Below are 26,372 nucleotides of genomic sequence, written 5' to 3'. Positions count from 1 at the left end.
AGAGAGCTGAGTTCCTGTGATGTGGGACACTCTGCCCTCGTCAGAGGAGAGGGAATTTTCCCCTGGAAAAGCACAGCCAGGGGCTCCAGCACAAGGTGGAGACCCCAGGTGACCCCAGCTGCTCTGCAATTCCACTTCATAGCAGTGGCTGTGCCTTTGGAAATGTAAACAAAGCTCCCTGACAAACACTGAGGAGATACCGGGTTAAAAAAGGGCATTTTGCTTCAGCAATAAACAAAAAAGGTTTAAAAGGTTTAAAAGGCTTCAGATCCCGACTCCCAGAATTGCTGAAGCTGGATTTAAATCCATCTTTTTGCAGCATCCAGAAGATCTTGGAGCCTTCTGAGCTTTCACTTGGATGAGAATTTGCTGCTCCACAGAGATTTGGGGAGCAAAGATTTGTCCTTCAGTGATTCCCATCCCCAGCCTTTAATGCTCTCCATGAAAATCCCATAACCCCAAAACACTCCAAGGACGAGCCAGCCTGGGCTTTCAGTGGCTGCAGCTGGAATAGGTCACAAATGTGGATTATTTTTCCCAAATGGCATCACAACAAGCTAAATTCTTCTTGAAGCAGGCCAGGGTCAGGGCTTGGAGCAGCCTGGGATGGTGGGGGGTGGGATGGGGTCATTCTGGAGGATTTTGGAAGCCACCAAGCTGCAGCCCCCAGCAGAAGGAGCAGAGCCATGTGAGACCCCACACCAGAGAGCTCCCCATGATCTCAGCCCCTGGAATCCTCCTGGCTTTCCCACAGAGGTTTCTGTCGTATTTTAGGAGCTCTCCATCCCTGCGAGGCCACAGATCCTTGTGAGCTCCAAGCCCTGGCTATTGCCATGGCAACAGATGGATTTCCCCCAAATTCTTCTGCTTTCACTTCTCTGCTCATCCAAATTGATTCACACCCAAAACCTTTGGTTTTCCTCCTGGAAAATTGGATATATTTTACCTTCTTCCCCCTTGCACTGAAAAATCCCCAGGACTAAAAGTGATGCTCCAAATTAAAATGTTACAGCCTGGGGGTTGGAAATTATTTCAGAATTCAAAGTATATTTGTCTTCTTTTCTATTTGAAAGCCCACACTCCTTGAGCAGAAGGGAAAAGGTATTTGAATTAAAAAGGGATGAAACTTGGACTCACTTTCCAATGGCATTGGGCAGGATGGTGAGCTGGTTGTCATCCACTTTCAGGGTTGTCAGTCTCTTCAACAATCCTGCAGGAAGAAATGATGGATGAAGAGCTCCCATGGAGATCTCCTGGAACCCCACAAGCAATGGTTTGCAACCCTGAACAGCTCTGCTCTGGATTTTGGGGAGTACAATCCCAAATGGGTTTATTCCTGCTAAATGCCCTCTGAAAACCAATCTGGGCCGTGGAACAAAAATCCTGGGATTGATGGGGAGATAAAAAACAAGATGGAAAACAGGAGGAGAAGACACACAGTAAGAGTGTCAATAACTAGCTACATTAATTACCAATCCATGTAGGAATCTGAGTAAATCGATTTAAAATTGAGGAATTTTGCAGTTCTGTGTTTAAAGGGAAAGGGAAAAGGGCTCAGAACTGAACGGAAATATTCCAGTGGACAGAGGGATGTCCCTATAGCCAGACAGCTCCCAGAACTTCCACAGATCCTAAATAATCCAGGAATTACATGCATGTAAAACTCTCAAAATAAAAAGAAAATTCATAGTTTGAATTATTTCCTTTTTATTTCCATTTCCCACTGTGAACGAGCAGCAATCCCGTCATCGCTCTCAGACTGATTTTTACATTTAAATGAAATTAGTTCTGTCCTTCTTGGCCTCTTTTCCTCAAAACAGCAAACCAGGTGGACCAATTCCTTCCAACCAGGGAATTCTGCTCCTGACTTTACAAAATGGGACTGTCCAGACACCATTTTCTGCCTCCTTTGGGATTTAATGGCAGGCCTTGCTCCGTGATTAGAAAATCCCGTAATTCCAAAAATGAATAAAATAAAATAAAAAAAAAATTAAAATAAAAATTTTAAAAAATCTGTCAAATGGAGAGGAATGCCAGATCTCTCCTCACCTATGGAATCTGGCAGCTGCTGCAGCATGTTGGAGGAGAGGAGGAGATCCTCCAGCCCCTCACAGCCCGAGATGTCCAGGTCGACCGTCTCGATCCTGTTTTTGGACACATCCAGGTACACGAGCTGTTTTAACTTCCCTATAGACTTAATAGCACGTGAGACAGAGTTACTTGAGCAGATAGAGCTGTTAATTAGAGAGTTAATTAGAGACAAACACACAAATCCAGCTGATCTGGAGTTATCTCAGCACCCTTTGGATCGCTGCTCTCCCCGCAGCAGGGCCGGGGTGGGCTCAGCCTCAAAGGAACAAAATTAACCCCCCCCAGGTTAATTAATGTGCTCCAAATTCATTAAATCTGCTGGGATTTGGCATTCCAGGGCATGCAGCTGAGGTGCTCCTCCATCTGGACACAGGTCCAAGGGATATTCCCAATTCCCACCTTCCACCAGGCAGGTGGAGATTTTCTGTGTTGAACCATCCCCAAACTTTTATCTTAATGAATGAATGAATTAATTACTGACTCTCTGCACCCACCCAAGGAAATGCACAGGCAGCTGTTCCCTGCCAGGCAAACAGGGGGATCACGAAATCACCCAATAATTCCCTAAAATAAATGTCCATACCCCAGGTAGCACTTGCAAGGAATTATTGTCCATCCACAGCTCCTTCAGATTCTGGATTTGTTCGAGAACCTCAGGCTGAAGAAAAGAGTAAACAATTATGGGGAGCTAAGTAAAGCAATGTGTCTTTAGTTAAATAAAAATCAACATTTTCTTAAGAAAACAAAGCTTCCCTCTTCACTTCCCTTTGGTTTTTGTACCCCACCTCAGCCTTCCAGGTGTTCAAGGACAAGAAGAGAACATTCCCTTGGTGTAATTTAACCACTGCTGCTCTTTATCAAAACTTGTAAAATTTAAGAGCCTTTTGCAAAAGAAATGAGCCCAAAGGAAACATCCTGGGGAGATTTAACATCGGCAGTTGGCACAGGCAGGAGTCAGAATGCACAGGAGAAAATGGGCACCGATAAAACCTGGAATTGCAGAATCAAACTTTCGTCTGTTTTATTCTTTTCAGGGTATCAGTGAGAGGAGGTAAAAAAGGCAATTCCCCAAATCACTCCTCACAGCTGTGAAATCCCAGAATTACAAATGCAGGCCACAAATATTCCCAGGTTTCCTCAGCAGTGTTTTCCTTTCCCACTAAACACTTTCCTCAGCAAACCAACACTTGGAATTTGCCTTTGCCCTCCCAGGTTGTAAAGATTTTTTTCCAAAGCCTGTCAGAACCTGTTATTAAATGTCCCATGAAATATTCCATGAAATATTCCATTCCAAATCAGCCTTTGGGAGCAGAACAATTGCCCTGGAATGATTCCAACACAGGCAGAAGCAAATGGACCTCCAGACCCCAAGAGAGACCTGGAGTTACCCCGTGTGGTCTGGTTTGGAATGCTGCCATTCCCAGAAGGAATCTGATTTTCCACATGCCCAGGGAATGGTGGGAGATGCTGCGGATGCCTCAGCAGGTAAGAACAAAGCTGATGAACAGGAGAACTCGCCCCGTGTTTCCACACCTCCACCTAATGAGCTCCTATTAAAAACTAGTGGTGAGCATTTTAAAGATGATTTATTTTGCCTCTGTTAATTCCATTGAAATTCTGCTGTCCTTCGATGATTAAAACCACTTCTCATTTCCAGGCTGAATTGATTAATGGGCATTTGATACTATTTGTTCCTGGGCTGATTAATGTTTCTTTATCCCTCTGGAGTGTTCACGGGCTGAGGTCATTATGGATAATCATAATTTCCTCTCTCAACTTTAATTTGCTTTTCAATCCCTCTCATTAGCAGACACCTTTCTTCAGGGCCTGTTCCTGGCCTGTGCAGAGCACACTCTGATGGGGAATTCCTTGGATTGTGATTCCCCGGGATGATGGAATTTCCCATTAATGTGGAGCACCATGGAATATTCCACATTGTGGCACACGATGATCCTGACAGGATCTCGTGGATGGGCTGGTATCAAAGTGCCATTAAAACCTTGTTTGTCTGTGTTAGGAATGCTTTGGTTTGGGGCTCTTTGGGGAATGTTCTCATTTTCCACAGAGGTTGCTACAATTGGAATAGAGTGGAATGGGAATAGGAATAGGAGATAAAAGGAATGGGAAAAGGAGTGGAATGAAATATAATAGAACAGAATAGAATAGAATAGAATAGAATAGAATAGAATAGAATAGAATAGCAACAGGAATAGAATAGGGATAGGAACAGGAATAGGAACAGGAACAGAAGGGAACCAACTGGAAGGGTTTTACATTGACCACCCAGTCCAGCTCCTCAACCAACTCAGTCTGACCAAACTTTAAAGGATATTATTTAGGGAATTGTCCAAACATCCCTTTCCAGGAGCCTGTCCCAGGGTCTGACCACCCTCTCCATACAGAAAAGCTTCCTGGGATCGAGTCTGAATGGAAGACTCACAGGAATTTTTGAGGAAGTCACATTCTATTCTAATTCTATTCTATTCTATTCTATTCTATTCTATTCTATTCTATTCTATTCTATTCTTTTCCTTTTCCTTCCCTCCCTATTCCCCTCCTGAATTTCTCCCAAGCCTTGCTGCTGCCTGCAGGCTCCCCTGGACCTCTGGAGCAAACCTGGCAAAGCTGCTGCCTCCAGCCTTGCCCTGCTCCAGGCACAGCTCTGCTCCTCCTCCTCCTCCTCCTGCCCCAGGTCTGGCTCCCCAGAATGACCCAGGGAGGTGCCAGACTCTGGGGTTTGCTGCTCCTGGAGTGACAGGAGCTGCCCCTTCCCTTCCTTGATGGCAGCTTGGGTACAGCTGCTCCTCAGGGAGCCAGACTGGCATTCCGGGGGTGCACAGCTCTCCCTGGATCTGGGAACCCCGATCCCAGCAGGGTGGGTGAGCAGAGCAGAGCAGAGAATGGACAGAAGCTCATTTTGGCAGTGGCTCCATCAGGAAGGGCAGAGTTCTCCATCCCCAAGGAAAGGGCCACAACACTCCCAGGACACCAAAGAAATCAGGCTCTCCCACACCACCAACTCACCTCTCTCCACTAAAAAGGCAATTTCTATGAAAACACAAGTCAGAGTTTCAGAATCCATGAATACAGGACCTTTTAATCCTTTTTTTCCAGGTGTGAGTTAAACTAGCACCAGTTTTCCTGTGACATTCCTGCACATTCCCACTGTGCCTTGGACTCTTGGCCCATTTGGCTCCTGGAATTTGATTCCAGTTCCTACATTTTGGCTGAAAAATGAGTAAACTTGGGAATTCTGGCCCTAACAGGAGGATGGGACCACCTCTCTCCTGATCTGTCCCTCGTGGGCTCACTGGGCTGCCATGGAAATATGTGGAATATTGTCCAGTTCCTTTCAAACACCACAAACCCAACCCAGAAGAGAGGCTCTGAGCTCGGCCAGGATTTAATTCCTACAATTAACATTCCAAGCAGCTCTTCCGAAAATTTCTCTCTGTTTATCCACGCTGAAGATTTTAATTAAAAATCGGAGTTAAATCCTCTCTTTCCTCCTGCATGGAATAAATGAGCAGCCTGGAACAGGGTGGGAGCTGCTCCATGAAACAGATGTAGAGACTTTGCTACAGCTTTGTAGCACCAGGTGACATTTCAGGGTTTGTTTGAAGTGGAATTATCTCAGTTTTAACTAAAGCTACAGGAACTATTCCCTTGTAGGGCTGTAATCCCTGATCCTGCTCTTCCGTGGCTCCCAAGGAACAGCATCTCTCACTTCCTGTGCTGACAACAGGGAAAACTCCCAAAATGTTTCAATCTCAGGGAAATTAATTCTGATTTTAGGGATGAGCTAGGGGCAGAAATTCCCTATGAGGTTCAGAATTGACCTCTGCTGGAATTGCTGGAATTGCAGAATGCCAGACTGGCTTGGGTTGGAGGGAAATGAGTCCCTTGCCCCAGGCCATGATCCCACAAAGCCTCTCCAGTTAAAGAGCACCCAAACCCCCCAGGTTTCCCCTTAAAAACTGGAGCATTTCTTACCAGCTCAGAGAACTCATTATTGCCCAGATCGAGCCTCTCCAGCTGAGTCAGTTTGTGCATTGACCTGGAACAGGTGGGCAAAGACTCAAAATGAGATTTTAACTGGCAAAACATCAGTCGGGTTTTGGGGGGATAAAAAGAAAGGAAAATATTTTAGTGGGAAAATAAAGCTGCATTGATACTCTGATGGCAAAAAAAAAAAGAATTGCACCAGTTTGATGCTGATGCAAATTTCAATAATATATTCCATCCTTGACTGAGGTCATGGAACTCAAAAGCCAGCAACAGTTGTTTTCATACAAAAATAAACAAAATCTTGGTAGATTTTTGTGTGTTTGCCCAGGGAAAATGCCCCATGTTATATCAATAAGTGATTGAAATGATATATTGTGGCTTTTTGAGAGAGATTTATGCATTTGCTGTGGTTTTTTACAAACCACTAGAAAGTGTTTGGACTCTTGTCCAGGTCCCCTGCTCTGAGGTTCAGATTTGATCAAGTTCAAAGTTAATAAATCAATTTTTTTGCCTTTGTTTCCATGAACAAAACTGGAGCAGGGCTTTATCCCAAGGGCAGATTTTCTCCTTAAGCCCTGACAGACCAAAGTGGACCAAGCACCACACTGGGTTTGGGAGGCACAGTGAAAAAAAGAGGATAAAAATAATTAAATCATTTAACATGAACTGCAACAGGCAGTTCAGAGGCCTCCTGAGGTAATCAGATCCTAATCAAAAAATTATCATAGCCTTAATTACTGTGATCTAAAATATCAACCATTTTATCTCTGCAATTTGTACCAGAGGTAGAAGTGATTATTGTTGAACGGCTGTGGCTGAAAAGCACAGCCCTGGCTCAGCATTCCAGCCTGGCTGTGCTGAGAGCACTGCTGCTGTTTTATTGCCAGAAAAGGCCACTTTTCCTCTGTTAAAACAGGGAAATAAACTCCAAAAAACCCAAGAATTAAAGTCCACAGGAACAGGAAATAAACCCCAGAGAAACAGGGAATAAAATCCATGGACATAGGGAAATAAACTCCTCAGAAATAGGAAATAAACTCCACAGAAACAGGAAATAAACCCCACAAAACCAGGAAAATAAACTCCACAGGAACATGAAAATAAACTCCACAGAAACAGGGAAATAAACCCCACAAAACCAGGGAAACAAACTCCACTGAAATGTATCACCAGATATTATAATAACGAATATTTTCATTATTACACACATTATACGTTATCCATATTATATATATTTTAATATTTTATATATCTCTATTATATCTTTTCAATGATTAAATCCTGGAACTCTTCAGAGATTAAATCCACTCAAATTGGTAAAACCTTTGTCTTTCATCCCAAACTCTTTTGAGCACAACTTCAACAGCTTTGGGTTTTCTACTGTACATTCAGCTTCAAATGCAACTTTTAACCATTATTTGTGCCATTTCTACAGCCAAATAAACAATTCCAGAACCCGAAACTGATGTGGGGGCAGATGAATTTCAGGGGGTTGGGGCCCCATCAAAAAACGAAGCTCTGCTGATGTTCCCAATGGAAAATCAGATTTTCCCATTAGCTGCTGCTGTTTTTATCTCTTTCCTATAATCACTTATATTTTCCTTACAGAAAGCTTCGTTACAGTTTTTATGTGGGGTCATTTACAGAGGTGGATCAGGAAAGGAGCAGTTATGGGCAATGCTCTGTTAAATATTCAGTGTTTAAAGGATGCTGTGGGGAGAATGAATGGGCCAAAGGTTTTCCCCCAAACCTTTCTGGGGATCCCATTTGGAGCTTTCCTTCCACTCACGAGTGAGAGGAGACTTTGGGCGATAAGGATGGAATTCTCACGAGGTTCAGAATAAAATGATTTTATTTTAAAATTATTTTGGGATTTTTAAAAATTTTATTTTGAAATTATTTTGGGATTTTTTAAAAATATGATGTGCTTTTTAAAAGGCTACAGGGGCACGGAAATCAAAACCAGGAGGGTGAGGCTGGGGGGCTCTCCAGGGTTATCCACGTTCTCCCCTCCCTCCATTCGGGGGCAGCAAGTTTTTTCCTGGATTTCAGCATTCCTAAAGAGATGGAAAATAATATTTCCTCTTCTCCTCTGAAAAAGAGCACCACAATTCCATGGAAAAGACCTTAAAGCTCATCTGGCCCATGGAAGGTGTCCCTGTCCATGGAACTGGATGGGATTTCAGCACCCTCCCAACCCAAACCAGCCTTGAAAATCTGGGATTCTGTGAAAAATAATTAATAATAATTAATAAAATAAAATTGAAAAATTTTATTTGAAAAACAAAATCAATTAATAAAATAAAATCAATTAATAAAATAAAACAATTTAAAAATAAAAATTAATAATCCACTTTCCAGACAACTTTACCTCCTTTACAAATAGGAAAAGCTATTTTTCCTAAAGCAAAACAGTGGGAAAAGCCTTTTTTTTTTTTTTTTTTTCCAAAGCAAAACAATGGGATGCGTTTCCCAGCCTCTTCCCTGAGCAGCAAACAGATCCAGCTTGGAAAATCCTCAAGGGAAAGCTCGTAGTAGCAGCTGCCGATTAAAATATTGCCAATATTTTGATAAGGTAGTGAAGCTGGGGGGGTGTGAGTTCCCCAAGCCAGCCAGAGCTGCTATTTGAGGAAAACAGGGCACCAGGAACGCTGCAAATATTTGTAAACCCAAAGTGTGGCAAACACTTCCCATCCTCATCAGGAACCGGGGAGAAAAGTGGAGCAGCATCTCAAAAAATAGCAGGAGGAAGTGAAGCTTTTCCCTAAATTTATCCCCCCCCGGACAGATTCTCAGCTGATTTAAATTGTGTCTTCAACAGGCTTCAAAAAAAACCCAAAAAAACCCAAAAAACCCTGTGATTTTTGCCAAGCAGCTTCCAAAAGTGGGGTTTGGGAAGTGCTGAGGATGGGAGGAATGTGGGTTTTTGTGGCAGGGATGTTTGTAAGGCACAGGGAAGCTTTGGACCACTCTGATACCAGGTTCCTGGAAGTAAAAATCACTTTTATCCAGCAAATTCCTGCCCGAAGGGAGGTGAAGGATTGGGAGGACTGGAATCTTAGAATGTCATTCTGGAATTTCTGGGTTATCCATTCATTTCTCCTTTTGGAGCAAAGTCTCGGCTGCAGAAAGCACAAAAATTGTCACTCCACGGGGTTAGAAACTTCAAATGTGCAAATTTAACCTCTGCAAAACAGCCTCTGGTGTTGATAATAGGAAGGTTCTTGTTTAATTCACTTGATTTTGTTTCAAAAACAAGACAAAAATCTGCTTTTCACACAGTTTTTATGACGCTGCTGAAAAACCTTAATGTGTTTAACCTCCTTATACATAGTCCCGGCACTTTGAGAAATAACCATAAATAAGAGTCACAAATAATCCCAATAAATCTGAATTTCAGCAAGAAGAGGAAAACTTCCCCACTCTGCCTTGTTCCCAAATGATTTTTTCCAACATTTTGGGGAGTTGTGGATTCCTGGCACATTCATTTGGTGGGATTAATTCAAATTAAAATTTTGGGTCTATCTCTGAATCTGGTGGGGGGGAGAGAGAAATGGAAAAAGGTGGGAAGGCCTGGAGAAAAAAGTGGAATGAATGTCAGATAAAAATGTCATTTTTCACGCTGTGTTTACAGAAAAAACATCAAAGTACACTTGGAATTCAAAGGACTGGGAAAATTCCATTTTATGGAAATTAGTAAGAGGAAGTTCTTGTGGGTGAAAAATGTGTCTTTCTCCCAAGTTTTTTCCCCAATATCTAATTGGGAAGCCAAACCAGATATTTTAAATTATAGCTGCACCAAAATCTTGTTTTCACCCCTACGTTCATTACCCAGAAGGAAAATCTTAATTGAGGAAGATCCTTCCTCTGCCATTTCTCCTTCCAATATTTTAATGGAAAATTTTAACCAGGCTGCTCTTGGTTTTAAATTATGAGGAGAAAATTTATCCAATTTCCCCTTTATCAAGGAAAATATTGGAGCACCAATAGGAAAATATTATACAAAATAGGAAAATTTAATTTTTACAGAATTGAATGCACAGAAATCCTTTTGTAACTTAAATTGTGGCAGCTAAAAACCCCCAGAAATTCAGCCCAGCCTGAGGGATTTGGAGAAAAAGGCAAAGCAGAAAATTCCTAAATTCCATTGCCCACAACAGGTAAAGCCAAACAACGACTTCCAGAGGAAAAACCTGAATTTTGACAGCAAAAAGAATGAATAAAACCGGGGGGCTGAAACCAACCCTTTATTTTCACAGGGGTCTGGTTGGGTACAGTCAGAGCCTAAAAGAATCACGAATTAAAACCAGAATTCAAAACACAGGTTTCGATTTTAAGGCTGAAAACAGCAACATTTTAAGGCTGAAAACTGAGCAAGATAAAACGAGTGATTTTAACGAAAGGAAAATCAGGGAAAAAGGAAAATCGAGGAAAAAGGAAAATAAACCCCCATCCCATCATCATCATCATCCTCTTGTCCATGAAGTCCTTTCCTTCCTGACTCCAAGCAGGAGGAGAAGGACAAGGATGAAATATTTTGGAAGATTTCAAAGAGGGAGCTGGAAAATCTGATTATTTCAGGAATTTCAGCCTGAAACCCCCACAGAGCAGAGCAACCCAAGCAAAGGAGAGCAGAGGAGATCAAAGTGCTGAGGAGCCACACGTTGTCATCCGGGATGGAATGTCCCATTTCTGGCTGCTTTCAGCCCATTTCCCCAGTTCCCAGTTTCCCCAGTGAACACATTCCCTGGGAGCTCACACAAACACTGAAATATCTCCCCTCCATTCTGGTTTTTCAGATAAATATCATTATTTCCAGGCCCTCCCTTACCCTTCACTGTGCAATCCCTGTTTTTCCTATCAGGACCTGCTCCAGCCTTTCCCATTTCCCAAATGAGCTCTCCCCATTTTTCACCCCTAAACTGATTTTTTTGGGATTTGATCATCCCGTTGGACTCCTGAGAGCAATCAGGAATATTCTGATTTTATTCTGATTTTCGATTTTTTTCTTTTACTTTGGGAGGAGTCTGGAATCTGCCCCGTGGCACAAACATCCCTTTGGCTCAGGTGAGAACTCCCTGATAAATCCATTTGGATCCACGGCTCCCAAACATTTCACACTCCCTCTCAAACTCTCCCATCCCTCATTTCCAGCTGGAGAGCTCCTGATTTATCCCCAAATTCCCTTCACTGGTCCCTTAGGATGTGACTTTGCACATTAAATCCCAAATTTTGACTGCGCTGCCTTCCAGAACGCCACAGTCCTGCCCATTTTCTGGGCACTGCAACTTCTCCTTCCCAAAAAGCAAATTAATCCTGAAGTCCAGGAGAAATCCTGTTTTTTTTTTTTTTTTCCTTACATCAGGACTTGCTCTTTGGAAAGGATCCATTGGAAGTCATTTTTCTAGCAGGTCCTGCAGGAAAACAATTCCTGCTGCCAAAAAACCCCAAAGATCTGCAGAGAGCCGTGAGTCAGAGGATGAGAACAGCAAATCCAGGGAATTTCTCATCCCTCCAGACCCTGCTGAGTCACCAGGCCCCAAGGAGGTCCCTGCAACCCTTCCATTTTCCAGCTGGATTTGGGAACAAATCCCCCAGAACCTCGGGGAGGTGTTTTCCTCTGCCCAGGGGTGGGAACTGGAAAAAACAAAAACTTCCACAGACACCAAAAGATTGGATCTACAGCCCTAGAAAAAAATTAGATTAATGCAAAAATACAAGACACAGACATCGAACATAAAACATAAAGCAAAAATACAAGATACAGACATTGAACATAAAACAGACACAGACACAAAACAAAACCATCAAATTATGCTTCTGTAGTTATAAGTATATGCCTTAAGTAAGTGAGAAACTGTATTAATAAAAAAGTAAAGCGTTTATAATATAAGAGTGCAGTTTAATAAAGCTAAGAGTTTAAAAGTTAGAATAGAAATGTGTGAGCATGTGAGTTAAAAACCTGTTAGACAAAAGTATCCACAGTACAAGAGAAGTAAGTGATAAGTTAGAAAAGTAGAATAAACCCTGTAACAACTGTCTTAGTTTTAAAAATGATATATTATGTGAATTATAATATATTATAATATATTCTATATTATAGATTATAATATATATTTGTATATAAATAACATACAATATATATTTATATTAAATTATAGAATTATAATTGTATATTTATATTATATATAATTATATAATAAAACATATAATTATATTATATATAATAAATATATTTACATAATATATATATATATATTTATAGTATATATAATATAATATATAAATGATATATTATATATAATATACACACACACATATATATAATATTATAATGAAGAAACTTGTAACTATTCCCAAGCTATAACCAACAATTTACTCCTTTAAAATCTCACAACCTCTGAGACTAATGTTTCTCCAAACAAAAAATCATTCTTAACTTAAAAATAATCCCACTCCTTCACTAAAACAGCAATAATAATTGATGGTGCCCTGTATGAGAGATCAACCCAGGGCTGGAATTGACTCAGGGATCTTTGAAAATTCCAGGCTGCTTTTGAGAACTTTCTTTTCCACTTAAATAATCCTGAGCAGAAGGGACTCAGTATCCTGCTGGCACAGTAAAGCCCAAACCATTTAATTCTGGACAGACCATGAGGAGAAAATCTTTTCCTGAGGGTGTTTCCAACACTTCAGATGAGTCCTGGGTGAGGAGAGCGCTGCCACAGCCTCACTGACCAGGGTTAGCTCATCTGGTGCTTCCCAATTTTGTTTATTTATCTTAAAATACCAGATATTTATCTTAAAATGTCAGATTTTGGCTTTTGAGCTACACTCAGCTGAACAACCATTGTGCATCTTCCCTTATATCATGGAATCACTAACTGGGTTTTTTTTGCTAAATACCTTTTTTGCTAAAAAAAGTAGAATTTATTTTATAAATGAAAAACAAAAAACAAGAAACAGTTCATCAGGGAAACATCATCACCATTGCTTCCAGCCCAAATATTTGGCACTTTTGGAAATTCCAGATGAATAAATGCAAATACCCCAGCACTTACTTTGGTAGAGTTTTCAAGTGGTTTTCTCTTAACTCCAAAATTCGCAATTTGACAAGTCTGGGAACAGGAGAGAAAATAATTAATGCATTTGAAGAATCCATCAGAATTGTTTGAAAACTTTTCTTCTAATTTTAAGAAGTCTGTTTAATGCAAAATAATCCAAAGTCCAGTTCTTGTGGGAGAAAAATCAGAGCCAAATAATTTCATGTAATGTCTGCCCTGATCTGAATTCTCCTGCAAAGCTCTGGCATTTATCAGGTTTTCCCAGCAATTTTAAATTCATTTTATTAATGCCTCCAAACAGGCAAACACAGGAAAAGTTGGGAAATTTGGAAGAAACAAAAAAAAAACCAACAAGAAAAAAACAAGAGCAAGGTTTGCAAGTGTAAGGTCCCAAACAGATGAGACAGGAGGGAAAAAACAACAATAAAGGAATCAGAGTCACTGAGCTGATATAAAATCAGCACTTGTGGAATAAAATGTTTTCTGCTAAAAGATTTGGGCTCCTAAACCTTAATCCCAAAATGATCAGCCCAAGCCCCAGCAGGGCTCTGCCAGAGCAGGATGGGTACAAACACCACACTGAGGGCTCCATCCACCCCTTTCCTGGATATCTGGATTTAGACCTGACTCCAGGGGCAGGAATTAGGGCTTATCCTGGCATTCCACACACTCCTCACAGGCAAACAATTCCCTTCCTCCTGCTGGGATTTTGTGTTTCTCAAAGGGGCTCAGGCCTGGCCCAGGGGATGTAATAATAAAAATAAAAATAAAAATAAAATAATAAAAAAATAAAAATAAAAATAAAAATAAAAATACAATAATAACAAAAATAATAACAAAAATAATAACAAAATTAATGAAAAATAATAATATTATAAAGTTAACAATATACTACTACTACTACTAATTATAACAAATAAATAAATGAAACTCCAGCATTTTTATCTCCCCAGGCTTGAGCAGCCCAGCGTCACTCCCAGCAGGATTTTGTCACATTTTGTCATTTGGTTTGGAGAGCTGAGCTGATGCTCCCGTAGATAATAAATAAATAAATAATAATAAGTGAAATAAGTAAGCATAAATAAAAGAAATAAAAATAAATAAAATAAATAACAATAAATGAAATAAATAAAAATAAAGAAATTAAATCAAATAACTTAAAGAAATAAAAATAATTTAAATAAATAACAGAACTGTCACCCAGGTGGCCGCGGGGACCAGCCTAAAGCTGGGCTTGGGTGAGCTCTGTAATAAAACCAGAGCTTTTCTCTGCTGATCTTTTGTCTCCTGAGCTCCTTGCCCAGGGGCCAATCCAAGGGCAGAAATCCCAGCAGTTCCCAGTGGGGTAAATTCCCCATTTCTGCCAGGGCTGTGCAGCTCCTGTGGGAATTGGATTCACTCTGTGTCCACTGGGAAAAGAGAAGTTTGTGGGGGGAGGAGAAGTGTTCTCAAGGGTTTGCTTTGATTCTTACTCCTTTTTTTTGCCTTTTATTGCTGTTAATAAAATGTTCTTGATGCCCTTTGAATGTTTTGAGCGCGCTTTGCCTTTCTCCTGCTGCTGTCTTTAGCAGGAGGTGGATTGGTGCGCTGGGGGCTGGCAGCACTGAACCCACCGCACCAGTTGGTGCCTTGGCTGGGAGATCTGAGAAACTGGTGAAATCTCTAATCAGTGAGCCAAACCCACTACACCCTGATGCCACCACCTCTGCTCTGTCCTCATCTGACATCTTTGGCTCTGCTCCTGCTGGGTTTATTTTCGCCCTCGCTCCCCACCCTCCTGCCCTGCTGTCTCCGGACTCCTCTCCCTGCTTCTGCTCCCACATTTCACCTTTGCCTGTTCCAGCACCCTCGGCCACCTCTCCCTGCCCTCCTGACCCACAGCTCCTCACCCTCCTGTCCCTTTGTCACCCGGAGGGGACCTGAGAGGAACCTGCTGCCTCTGGCCCTGCGCGGCTGAGTCACTGCTGAGGGATGAGCCCTGCTGCTCCTCACCTCTCCCCGGCCTCCATCGCCTCTCCACCCCGTTCCTGACAAAAACAGGCCTGAAAAGCCAAAATCTCTGGGTTTTGCGCTCAGTTTTTCAAGGGGAGCCAGCTCTGAGCCGGTCCCTCGGAGCCTGAGCTGTGTTCAACGACAGGAATGTGCTGTGGTGACTCATCCTTACCTTCCAAAGTTAGCTGGAAGAAACTCCAAAAAGGCATCGTTTAGATAGAGCTGGGTCAAATTTAGAAGTTGTGTGAAGCCATCTGGCAGCCTAAAAAAACAGAGCAAACCTTAATGCTCACCCCGAGTTGCCATGGAGATAATAACAATGTATATTTAGAAGCAGAAAGGTGACTTTCTCTCTCACCTACTTCTTCTACCCAAATTCTCCTGAAGAACTCACTTTGAACAGACATTTTTGCCCATTCCCATCTTCTCTGCACTGCTACAAGCAGGAAATGCAAAGGCCTGGCACATTCAGGGAACAGCAGCCTTTGCTTCCTTCCTGCTTGAGGGATTTAAACCAAAGGTTCTTTTTCTTTTCTTTTCTTTTCTTTTCTTTTCTTTTCTTTTCTTTTCTTTTCTTTTCTTTTCTTTTCTTTTCTTTTCTTTTCTTTTCTTTTCTTTTCTTTTCTTTTCTTTTCTTTCCTTTCCTTTCCTTTCCTTTCCTTTCCTTTCCTTTCCTTTCCTTTCCTTTCCTTTCCTTTCCTTTCCTTTCCTTTCCTTTCCTTTCCTTTCCTTTCCTTTCCTTTCCTTTCCTTTCCTTTCCTTTCCTTTCCTTTCCTTTCCTTTCCTTTCCTTTCCTTTCCTTTCCTTTCCTTTCCTTTCCTTTCCTTTCCTTTCCTTTCCTTTCCTTTCCTTTCCTTTCCTTTCCTTTCCTTTCCTTTCCTTTCCTTTCCTTTCCTTTTCACTTCTCCTTCTTCCTTCCTCCATCCCTCGCTTCCTTCCTTCTCTTTCTCTCTTTTCTCTTAATCTTTTTCCTTTTTTCTCCTTCTCTCCTCTTTCCCTCTCATTCTTCCTCCCTCTCCCTCCTCTATTTCTCTCTATTTGTTTTAAACTGAAACATCGACATTTCACCCTTTCTCCCCTTCACTCCACTTTGTAAATCCTGGATTTGCAACTCATTTTCTGTTACTATTTTTGCAAGATTTTGGAAGGAATAAGGAATAAGGTCTTGCAAAATGTCCAGGTGAAGCCTCACCCCTGTGATCAGAGACTGCCCAGCCTGACTGGCACTACCAGAGTACTCAGATCTCAGACAAACCCACTCTGGGTTTAAATTAGAAACAATTTTAATTGTTTAAATTCAAACAATTAGAAAGACATTCAGATTAACCCTGCAAAAGGACTGAATAAAAATCTCTGAGCTCATGTTGAGCACATTTTGTGCCTTTGGAATGAGTAAAACGAGCTCCTGGTACTCACTTGGACACGGGGTTGACGCTGGCTTCGATTATTGTTAAACATTTACAACATTTAATGTTTTCTGGGAAATCTTGGATTCCTAAAAAAACATGGAAAGAGTATTAGATACACAAAAATATTTATTAGACATAGACAAATATTATCTACACAAAAACTGTTCAGCCTGGTCTGTTCATAAATGCTCGGTTGGGATTTCCAGCTCAGACTTCAGCTCAAGCAGGAAGGAAACAGTTTGGAATGATCATCCAAAAGTTGATGCTCAAGCCCTAAATAAATGCATGAATACACAGAATTATAACTCTTCTGCTAATGCTTGATTTATATAATGTTCTAGAATCAACAGTGATATAATTTGTGCAGAGATTTGTGCCTTCATCCCTTCCCAAACTGCTTTTCTCTCACAGTCTCCAGACCTCCACTGACAGGAAATATCCCAAAGTTTCCAGGGGTTTCTAAGTCTCATTTTTTAAAAACAAAGACCCTCAAGCTCAGACAGCAAAGGTTTTTAGGCCCATTGATATGAAAATGGAATGAAAATTCCCAGATTTGGGCATGCACAGCAGCAAACCAGCCCAGATAAATCCTGGGAATTGTTTAAATCCCCCACACAAGAGCCCAGCGTGCTCTAAACCCCTTTGGAAGTGGAATGCTCCTAAGTGCAAGGAAAACTGGCCTCACATTCCTACTCCCAGCTGGGCAGAAGCCCCCAGAGCACAGGACACTGAAGAAAACTCGATTTTTTAAAGGAAAGACCAGAGCTGGGTTTGCACAGACCCTCCCCGAAAGCGCCGCGCGCGGAACCTGGGCCGGAGCGCAAATTTCCGCACCGCGAGGAGCCAAAACTCCATCTCAGCTCCCGTGTTTTTGGGGACGCTGGGGAAGGGGAGCCCTCACCATTCTTGCTGATGTCGAGCTCACGGAGGTTGACCAGGCTGGCAATGGAGGTGGGGAGGCTGGACAGGTCGTTGTCGGGGATGCTCAGCTTCCGCAGGGCCTGGCAGTTGAACAGTTGCTGTTCCGGGGGTTCCAGGGGGAGAAGGAATAAATCCATTTGGGATCATTACTGACACACAACCAGCACAAACCTTCCCCCCCGGCCACAGCAGAATTCCACCCTCCCAGGGGGATTTTTGGGAAGGCATTCCCATGGTTGACGGGGATTGTGGTATCTGCTGGGTCCCCAGGATGAAGGAGGAAATGATGAATCTGACTCCATGTTCTTAGAAGGCTCATTTACTATTTTATATAAAAGAATGCTATCCTAAAACTATACTAAAGAATAGAGAAAGGATCCTCACAGAAGGCTTAACAAGATACTAATGAAAAACTCGTGACTCTCCTCAGAGTCCGACACAGCCTGACCGTGATTGGTCATTAAGTGACAACAATTCACATGTTGGATAAACAATCTCCAACCACATTCCAAAGCAGCAAAACACAGGAGAAGCAAATGAGATAATATTGTTTTCCTTTTCCTCTGAGGCTTCTCAGCTTCCCAAGAGAAGAAATCCTGGCAAAGGGATTTTTCAGAAAATGTGACAGTGACAGGGGATAGGACAAACAGGTCATGGGTAACTGGGATGTTCAAAAACACTCAAAACCTGTGAATTCACTGCAATCAATATCTTGTGATTTTTATATCATTGCATGTAATTCATGTTTATTGCTGTGTTTTATATTTGTCATAAAAATTCCCAAGTTTTTGTGCTCCCGGTAAATTAAAATATTCGATTTCATAATTAAATTTCATGGCAGATTTTAAAATACTGTGACTTTATTCAGATTAAATAATTATCCTCAAGATCCAAAAATGCCTGGGCATTATCCAAAGGATACTTTCTTGAAACCCCTGCCCAAAATTCAGGACTCAATTCTAATTTTTCCATCAAATTCCAATTTTATAGAAGTGGTTTCCCCGTTTTCACCAGGAATTCCTTTGGGAGCTGAGGAAGGCTTGGAACTCAGAGTTCTGACCCCACCTGGACACACCCAAGGCTTTGGAACTGCTGGAGGGAGAAGCCAAATTAAAAATCTTCCCTCTGGAATGATTTTATGAGGCATCAGAAGGAATATGAGACGTGGAATGAAGTCCCAAAATTGCTTTTTTTTCACCCACTGGATATTAACAGATATTTTTCCAGTTTCCAGAGCTCCCTGGCCAGCAGGATTTTGTTGGAATCACCATTCCCTCTGCTCATGAACAACTTTCATTCCTCTCAGACCAAATCCAAGTGATGCTACTGAGCTCTGAGTTATGAAATCAGGGTTTTATTCTGCACCTCTGGGGAGAACTCCAGCCCACTCATGTTTCTCTGGATGCTGATTCCAATGACTCCACTCTCATCCAGATCAATTTTCCCTTTATTAGTCATCAATTCACTTGACTCACACAAATAAAGGATTTTTTGCAGCAGGAGAATGAAGTCAAAGGCAAAGAGAATAAAAAGACTTGGTTGGATTTAGCCAAAAAAAGAGAGTTAGAAATATAAAAGCATCTTGTAAATCCTTAAAAAAACAGAGAAATACAAGAAATGAAGAACTGAAAATCAGCAGGGAAAGAATGGAATCATATCAGTATGATATCTAAATGGAAAGTAAAAATAAAATCAGGCAGAATGAGTTTGAGGCATCAGTTCAATGCAAAATAATTTACTGGTCTTTAGAGCATCACCTGAAACTAAAGTAGAGCTGGACTTAGCTAAGTTGTTTCCTCATTAAATAATAAAACACGATCAAGAGTTTTGATTCAAAAGAATTTTGTAATATCAGGGGCACAGAATATTTGGCAAAGAACAGAAAATGACTGAAAATTTCCTTTGGAATAAATTATTTGAAAAAACATTTGCAGAGGGAGGAGAGAATGGTAGAATTTAATGTAAAACACAAAAGTTCATGTTAAGTATTACAGTGCCAGTTTCATGGGGGAAAAAAAAAAGCATTTTCTCTCCTGGAATATTAATTCAGTGATGAAAAAAAAAAGCCTTGAGCTCTGCAGCAAAAACACCTCGAGCAGAAAATTTGATAAAGGAATTATTTCAGCTGTTGAATTCCTGGTTACAATTAATAAAGGCTTAAGACAAAAACCGATGAGTGCTATTAACACTGCCATTAATCTTCTCTTCCACATGGCCAAGATTATGTTAAACTTGATTTACTCTAAATTAAAATTATCACCTTGATCCCAGCTTCAGCATTTTGGACTTCTTCCCTTTGGCCCTCATTTTTTCCATACAGCATCTTGCTCTGATATATTTGTTCTCTGAAACGCTTCGATCATTCCAAGAGGCCCAACCCAAATGTCCCAAAAATCCCTCCCTAAATGACAGACTTCCAGTATTCCTCAGTAGCAGAAGGAAAAGAATTTATTATTATTATTATTATTATTATTATTATTATTATTATTATTATTATTAGAAGAAGAAGAAGAAGAAGAAGAAGAAGAAAAAGAAGAAGAAGAAGGAGAAGAAGGAGAAGATGGGACCTCAGGGCTTCCTGAGCAGCTTTTCCACAGGATCCGTTTGGGATTTCTGGGGATAGAACGCAGCTGGTTCTGTGCTGTGTCTCCAGGAGAGCTCAGGCAGCTCTCCACAGCATTTTTCCATGAAAATAAAGGGATTTTGGTGGCCCTGCCCCACCATCTGTGCAGAATTCCTCCACAGAGTGAGACCTCTCAAGCAATGAACCATCACATCCCAGCAGAGCAACCCCGTGGCATGGAAAAAGCCCATTTTGTACTTCTGTAAATGGATTTTTTACCAAGTCTCTGTGCAGCAAAAATGGGAAATTTGCTGTAAGATGATGGAGAATGAAGCAATGTTTAATTAAAGATTTGTAAGCATCTTTCATTATTATGGAGAAAAATTCCATTAAGACCTGGATCCCATCCTTCACGCTTCATTATGGAGCCGGCACCTGCCACTAATTGGTTTTTCCACCTTTCCCTCCTCTGTTTCCAGAACATTTTGGTTACAGTAGCTTTTAATTCCTTATAGCAAACATTGATCAGCAGGAGAATGGATTGGAAGGTTCCAGAAGGGGAATTTTACAGGCGAAGGATGGCTTGGATGATCTCAGGGCAGTTCTGAAACTCCTGCTTGGACAGTTGGCATTTCCCAGCATTATCCCCAAGGGGTAAAGGGCTGATCTTAACAGGGAGCAGCCCTGGCATTCCTAACAATGTCCCACAGGGATAAGAGGCTGATTCTGACAGGGAGGACAGCCCTGGCATTCCCAGGAACATCCAGCAGGGATAAAGAGCTGGCTCTGACATAGGGGACAGCCCTGGAATTCCCAATATCCCACAGGGATAAAGGGCTGGCTCTGACACAGGGGACAGCCCTGGCATTGCCAGGAATCTCTCACAGGGATAAGGGGCTGATCCTGAAGGAAAAGCGGGGCTGGAGAGGATCCACAGGCAGCGGTGACTCCTGATCCAGGTACTGGGTACCACAGGAATTTCCAGGGCCAGAACCATTTATTTTGCAGAACTGTTTTTCCCAGTTCCAGGCTCCAAGCTGCCCCATTCCCGTGCTGTGAAGAAGGAGCGGGAGTCCCTTCTCCTCCCAGTCCAGACTCGATTCCAAGGAATATCCCTGGAGCCCCCATCTCCACCTCTCCCCAGGAGCTCCAGCAGCCCCAGAGCCGGGCACACACCCCGGGCTTTGCCCTGGCACCCCAGCAGGACATGGATTACCTTGGGAAGCTCCTCAATCTGGTTGGCATCGAGGTAGAGCTCCTCCAGGGTCCTCTCGAAGTTGAAGACCTCCTTTGGCACCTGCTGCAGGCCACAGTGGGAATAGTCCAGCACGGAGACGATCTCCTCCTCGCCGCGGAAGCACCGGCACGGCACCAGGCGCCCGATCAGCTTCCTTTTGCTGGTCATCTCCAAGCAGCATACTGGGGGAAAAAAGGGAGGAAAAATGGGATTTTAGCAGCGTTTTGGGGGAATGTTCTTGGGAGTTATGCTGCGGATTGCGGCTCATGAAAAGCAGTTTTCCCCAGGGACATCGGGAGCGCGTGTCCTGAGGTGTCTGTGGCGCCTTGCTGGAATGGAAAGGTGGGATTTGGAGTGCAAGGAGAAAACCTGGACCCTGCAGCTGTTCCCTGCCCTGGGATGGAAGGGAACACACTTAGCCCAGCCACGAGCCTGGCTGTAATGGGAAAATGGGAAGGCACAGGATCCAAACCCACCCATGGAAGCACAGAGGCAAGGCCAGTCCCTGGCCCAGAGCTGGCAGGGATGTACCTGGGTGTGATTCCCATGAGAAATGGGAATTATCCCTGGATCCCCCACACCAGCAGAGCTCCCCATGCTGCTCCCAAAGGCTCCTGCAGCAGGAAAGCAGGGATGGGACCCTTGGCTACAGAGCGATCCCAAACCATTCCTGCTCCTCCCATGCCACCAGGCTCTGCTGGAAGCTCCAAGAGGGGATTTAGCAAAACCCATTCCTTTTCCTGCACTAAAATTCACATCCAGGAAGTGTTCCCAAACTTCTCCCACCCTCAATCCCAGTGGTGCAGCCCCTCCTCACCCCCAGCATGTGTGGGCACCCCTAACTCAGTGAGTAACTTTACACAGTGCCCCCCTATTCCTTGTGGAACAAAACCATTTCAGGATGGGGGAATGCTCCAGAAGCAGATTTGGAACGCATCAAACGGTCCCTAAATCCATCCTGGACACCTTTAAGAGTTACTTAAACATTCTGGATAAACCAGGCTGTCCTGAAATGTATTTACCACAAAGGCAAGGAGGGCTCAACCTTCAACTTCCATTTTCCAAACCACTCTCAAGGTTCTGAGCTAGATTTAGGAAAACAATGCACTAAATTAATCCAAATAAAGTAAAATAAGGTTTTTGTAGCAAGCACCAGCACGGAATGGAAGGACCTGGGCTATGATTGAAAGGAGCAGAATTTCACGCCCTGTGGGCTTGTGGTAATTAAACTTTTTATTAATTTCAGCATTATTAATTCCTACCCTGGACTAATTCCAGCTCTGGTAATTACACTTTCTTTCCCTGCATTTTGCTCTCTGCTGATGTTCAGAGATCCTTTCCTCGGTGCTGGTGGTTGCTGATGGAAAAGGCTCAGTCCAGGAGCCACCCCCGGGCTGGGCTGAGTCAGGGACACAGCAGCTCCATCCATTCCTTAATCCCTGCAGGGGATTCCTCTTCCCTCTCCCACTCCCCCTGGAAGCACCAGAGCTTGGTGCTTTTCCCCATTTCAGAACTGAAATTCCCCACAGCCGAGTCCTGAGGTCACTGCCCCACGTCACACATTACACAGGGAGTTCAGAGCCTCCAGAAGAGCTCCAAAATCAGATTATTTCTTGAATAAAGACAGATAAATGAGGAAAGCAGCATAAAATAACCTGCTCCTTTTCAGCTCCAGCAAGCAGCTCATTATCAGTTCCTGCAGTTTATTGTCTTATAAAGAAACTCCCTCATCTGAGGAAAACAGGAGCTTTATGGAAATCAATTACAATAATTTACAATCCCTTCTCAATTCATGGACCTTTTGTGCAGGAAAACACTAATCCCTGTTTCTCAGGAGTCACAGGAGAAGACATTTCCCTCACCTGCAGGAAAGACAGAGAAAACTGCTGCAGGCTCACCCAGCTGATTTAAAGATGGGACGAAACAGCTCAACAGATTCCAACACTCCAAATGCCTTGGGAAGGAATTCCTGGCTGGGATGGGATTCCCAGAGCAGCTGTGGGTGCCCCTGGGTCCCTAAAAGTGTCCCAGGAGCAGCCTGGGACAGTGGAAGGTGTCCCTGCCACGGCAGGGATGGGATGGGATGGGATTGAAGTTCCCTTCCAACCCCAATTCTGGAATTCTGGGCTCTCCCGAAGAGTCCAGCAGGGGGTGCAGAACGGGGGTGGTGGAAATGCTGCTCCAAAAAGCTCCAGAAGTGGCCTCTGTGTGATTGGCAGGATAAATCAATCCCTAATTTGCTCTTCTGCAGGATACATTAATGATGGATTTAATTTTTCTCCCAGAGCAAGTTTTCCACGGAACACTTCACCGAAGTGCTGGCATCTCAGGGAGTTGTTGCAGTGCCACAGAGCCAAAATTCAATAAATACCCAGAATAACCAGAGCCAAAATTCAAGCAGGGCCAAAGGCAGCAGGTTCTGGGCTCCCAGGGACAGCCTGAGCTGTCTGACTGGGCAGCAAACATCAAACCCCTCCTGCCCTTCCAATTGCCTTCAGAAAACTCCAAGAAATCCCAGTTGCAGGGATCTGGCAGAGCTAGAAAGTTACTGAGAAATGCTGAAAGCAGAGAACTTGGGAGTGTGGCAGGGCTGGAATGAGCAGTAAAACATTGGTCAGAGGGTTCAGAAAATAGGGATTATTTCCAGAGCAGCAGGGAATTCTCCTGAGTGCCTCCTTTGTCACATATCTCACATGAGGGATGGTTTTCCTTCTCTTTTAGCAGCACAATTAACACCATAAATATGGAATTCCTTCCCTGTGTCCCATCTAAATCTCCAACAAAGAATCCAATCTGAACCTCCCCTTCTCTAAAGCACACCCCTCTTTTCCACAAATCCCATGAAGGACTTGTTTGGAAAGCAGGAGCCCTTCCTGGAGCATTCACCAGGGCTCCTGGGGGGGTTCCAGGGCAGCTGCTCCCTCTTCTGACCCAAGGAAGGCACTGGGAATTTCCCAGTCTGTCCCAATACCCCAGAATTTACCTTTTCTGTGCCGAAAGAGATTTGATAACGGGGACTACACACAAGAAATGGAACAAAGCTGAGCTTAAGGTTGGAATTAAAAAAGAAAACAACCCTCAAATTTCCCTCAGCCCCAAAGCCTTTTCCCCATGGATATTCTCCTGGCACTGGCCAGACATCCACTTGTGTTTCCTTTCTTCCCTTTCATGAATTCTGTGGGCTGCCTGGCTGATTTCCACAGTGCCCAGTTGCAGTCTGGGTCACTGCCATAATTAGGGAACTTCAAAGCTCTCGGAGCCCTCTTCATTTCCAGCAGCACATTTCAATGAGAAACACAGCCCTGTTCATAATTCAGAGCCTTGGAGGAACGGAGGAAGGTTCTCTCTGCATTTACAACCACGTGGGACCTCTCCACAGCTCTGCCACCTCCTCACCCACATTTTGGTTTTTAAATTTGCTGCTCACCTTTCTGCGAGCTGCAGCTTTGTGGGCACCAGCTTTGCACGGATGCTGGGAGTTTTCAGCACTTTGTCTCTTTGCTCTGGCAGTTGTGTAACTCTCGCTACCCCTACCTTGTATTCTTCATCCCAAACTTTGGTCTGCAGCTGTAATCCCGTGCTTGTGACATGGGAATTGTGCTTATGCAAGCTCTGACATCAGTCCTTGCTGCTGTTTTGCATTTCCCCCCCCCCCAATTTTCCCATTCAGAAAAGGCCTCTGATGAGGTGGAAGCTGCTTATTCTCTGCCTGAAAAGCAGCGTTGCTCTTGCTGAGAAACCTGCTTGATTTCTTCCAAGGGGAAGGAGCATTCCCAGCCTGGATGCTGCCCCTCTGCCCAGCTGAGACCCCACCTGCAGAGTGCCCCAGCCCTGTCCCAGCACGGGGAGGAGCTGGAGCTGCTGCAGAGAGCCCAGGATGAGCAGAGGGATGGAGCAAGGGGGACAGGACCCAGGGAAAGCCTTTCCATTGGCAGAGGGCAGGGGTGGATGGGGTTTTGGGAAGGAATTCCTGGCTGGGAGGATCCAGAGCAGCTGTGGCTGCCCCTGGATCCCTGGCAATGCCCAGGGCCAGGCTGGATAAGACTCAGAGCAGCCTGGGATGGTGGGAAGTGCCCCTGCCATGGCAGGGGGGTGGAGTCTTTGATGTCCCATAAAAACATCGGAGGGGATCGGCCACAGGTTGGACTCAGTGACCTTGGAAAGCTTTCCCAGCCTCAGGAATCCTGGGATTCTCCATGGGAAGTCTCTCCGTTTCATCCAAGTTCCACTTCTCCACACCCAGTTTAGAAGCAAAGAAGCATTTTGTCCCAAACTTCCCCCCTGAGCCAGGTGAGGGAGGTGGGAATGTCCCTGTTCTGCTCCTAATTGGAAATGCAAAATTAGGGATTTATTCTGGTCGTAGAAGCCATTGGTAATAATCTTCATTAACCTTCCTGAAAGATTAAGGAACTCTGGCTTTAAAGTCACAATAACAGAATTATTAGGGAGCTTCCAAAGGGGAATTGGTCTTATCAAAGACAGGGGTGTGCAATATTATCTGAATTGTTTTCCTGCACAGAAATTCCCAGATAAGCAGCATATCTCCCCCAGAAATGCCATTTAATGCTGGTAATTGAATTCTCTTCATTATGTCCCCATTACAATGGTCTGCATTCAGGTTCACATTCAGATTTGGCTAATCCTAAAATAAAATAACCAAGCATGAAAAATCAGATTTCAGCTTTTGTCTCTGGGAATATGAATGAGGGGAAGTTTCCCTGGCTTTGCTGCAAATCCTGGGAGGTCCCTGGAGACCTGAACCTTGAGATCTGGGAAAGGTGCAGAAAAAGGGTGAAGTAAAATTGAAGAATTATTTCTACCAAGTATCAGTCTTGAATGCCCAGACCTTACACCTTTGGGATATAAAGACAAATCTTTATCTTTTCTGATAAGATATTGATTCCAAAGGTTACTATTGGCCTTGCCCTCGAAATTCCCAATTTCCTTCCTTGAAATTCCTTCCTAAAGGAGCTTTTCTGAGTAAATGGTTTTGGATAATCCTAGATGATGATGACTCCAATTGCAAAGGCAGTTTAGTGACAGCAAAAGCAGTTGTTGGGGTTGGTTTGATTATCAATAATCTGTGT

The 26,372-nt window shown here is 43.2% G+C and overlaps 1 protein-coding gene across 4 annotated transcripts in view; it reads right to left on the bottom strand.

Moving 5' to 3' along the window:
* LRRC7 (leucine rich repeat containing 7) overlaps positions 1-26,372 on the bottom strand; it is a 107,292-nt gene that overhangs the window by 41,886 nt on the left and 39,034 nt on the right. For all 4 annotated transcript variants that reach the window (XM_066555364.1, XM_066555361.1, XM_066555362.1 and 1 more), the window contains exons 2-10: positions 21,265-21,467; positions 17,466-17,583; positions 16,572-16,650; positions 15,328-15,417; positions 13,161-13,217; positions 6,085-6,148; positions 2,675-2,749; positions 2,050-2,194; positions 1,138-1,210 (exon numbers count right to left, since the gene is read on the bottom strand). In XM_066555364.1, coding sequence (XP_066411461.1) covers positions 1,138-1,210; positions 2,050-2,194; positions 2,675-2,749; positions 6,085-6,148; positions 13,161-13,217; positions 15,328-15,417; positions 16,572-16,650; positions 17,466-17,583; positions 21,265-21,467 — 904 coding nt within the window. The remainder of the gene's footprint in view (positions 1-1,137; positions 1,211-2,049; positions 2,195-2,674; positions 2,750-6,084; positions 6,149-13,160; positions 13,218-15,327; positions 15,418-16,571; positions 16,651-17,465; positions 17,584-21,264; positions 21,468-26,372) is intronic.

This window comes from Molothrus aeneus, chromosome 9 (assembly GCF_037042795.1).
Source record: "Molothrus aeneus isolate 106 chromosome 9, BPBGC_Maene_1.0, whole genome shotgun sequence".
NCBI lineage: Eukaryota > Metazoa > Chordata > Aves > Passeriformes > Icteridae > Molothrus > Molothrus aeneus.
This window is presented reverse-complemented; position numbering and strand designations above follow the sequence as displayed.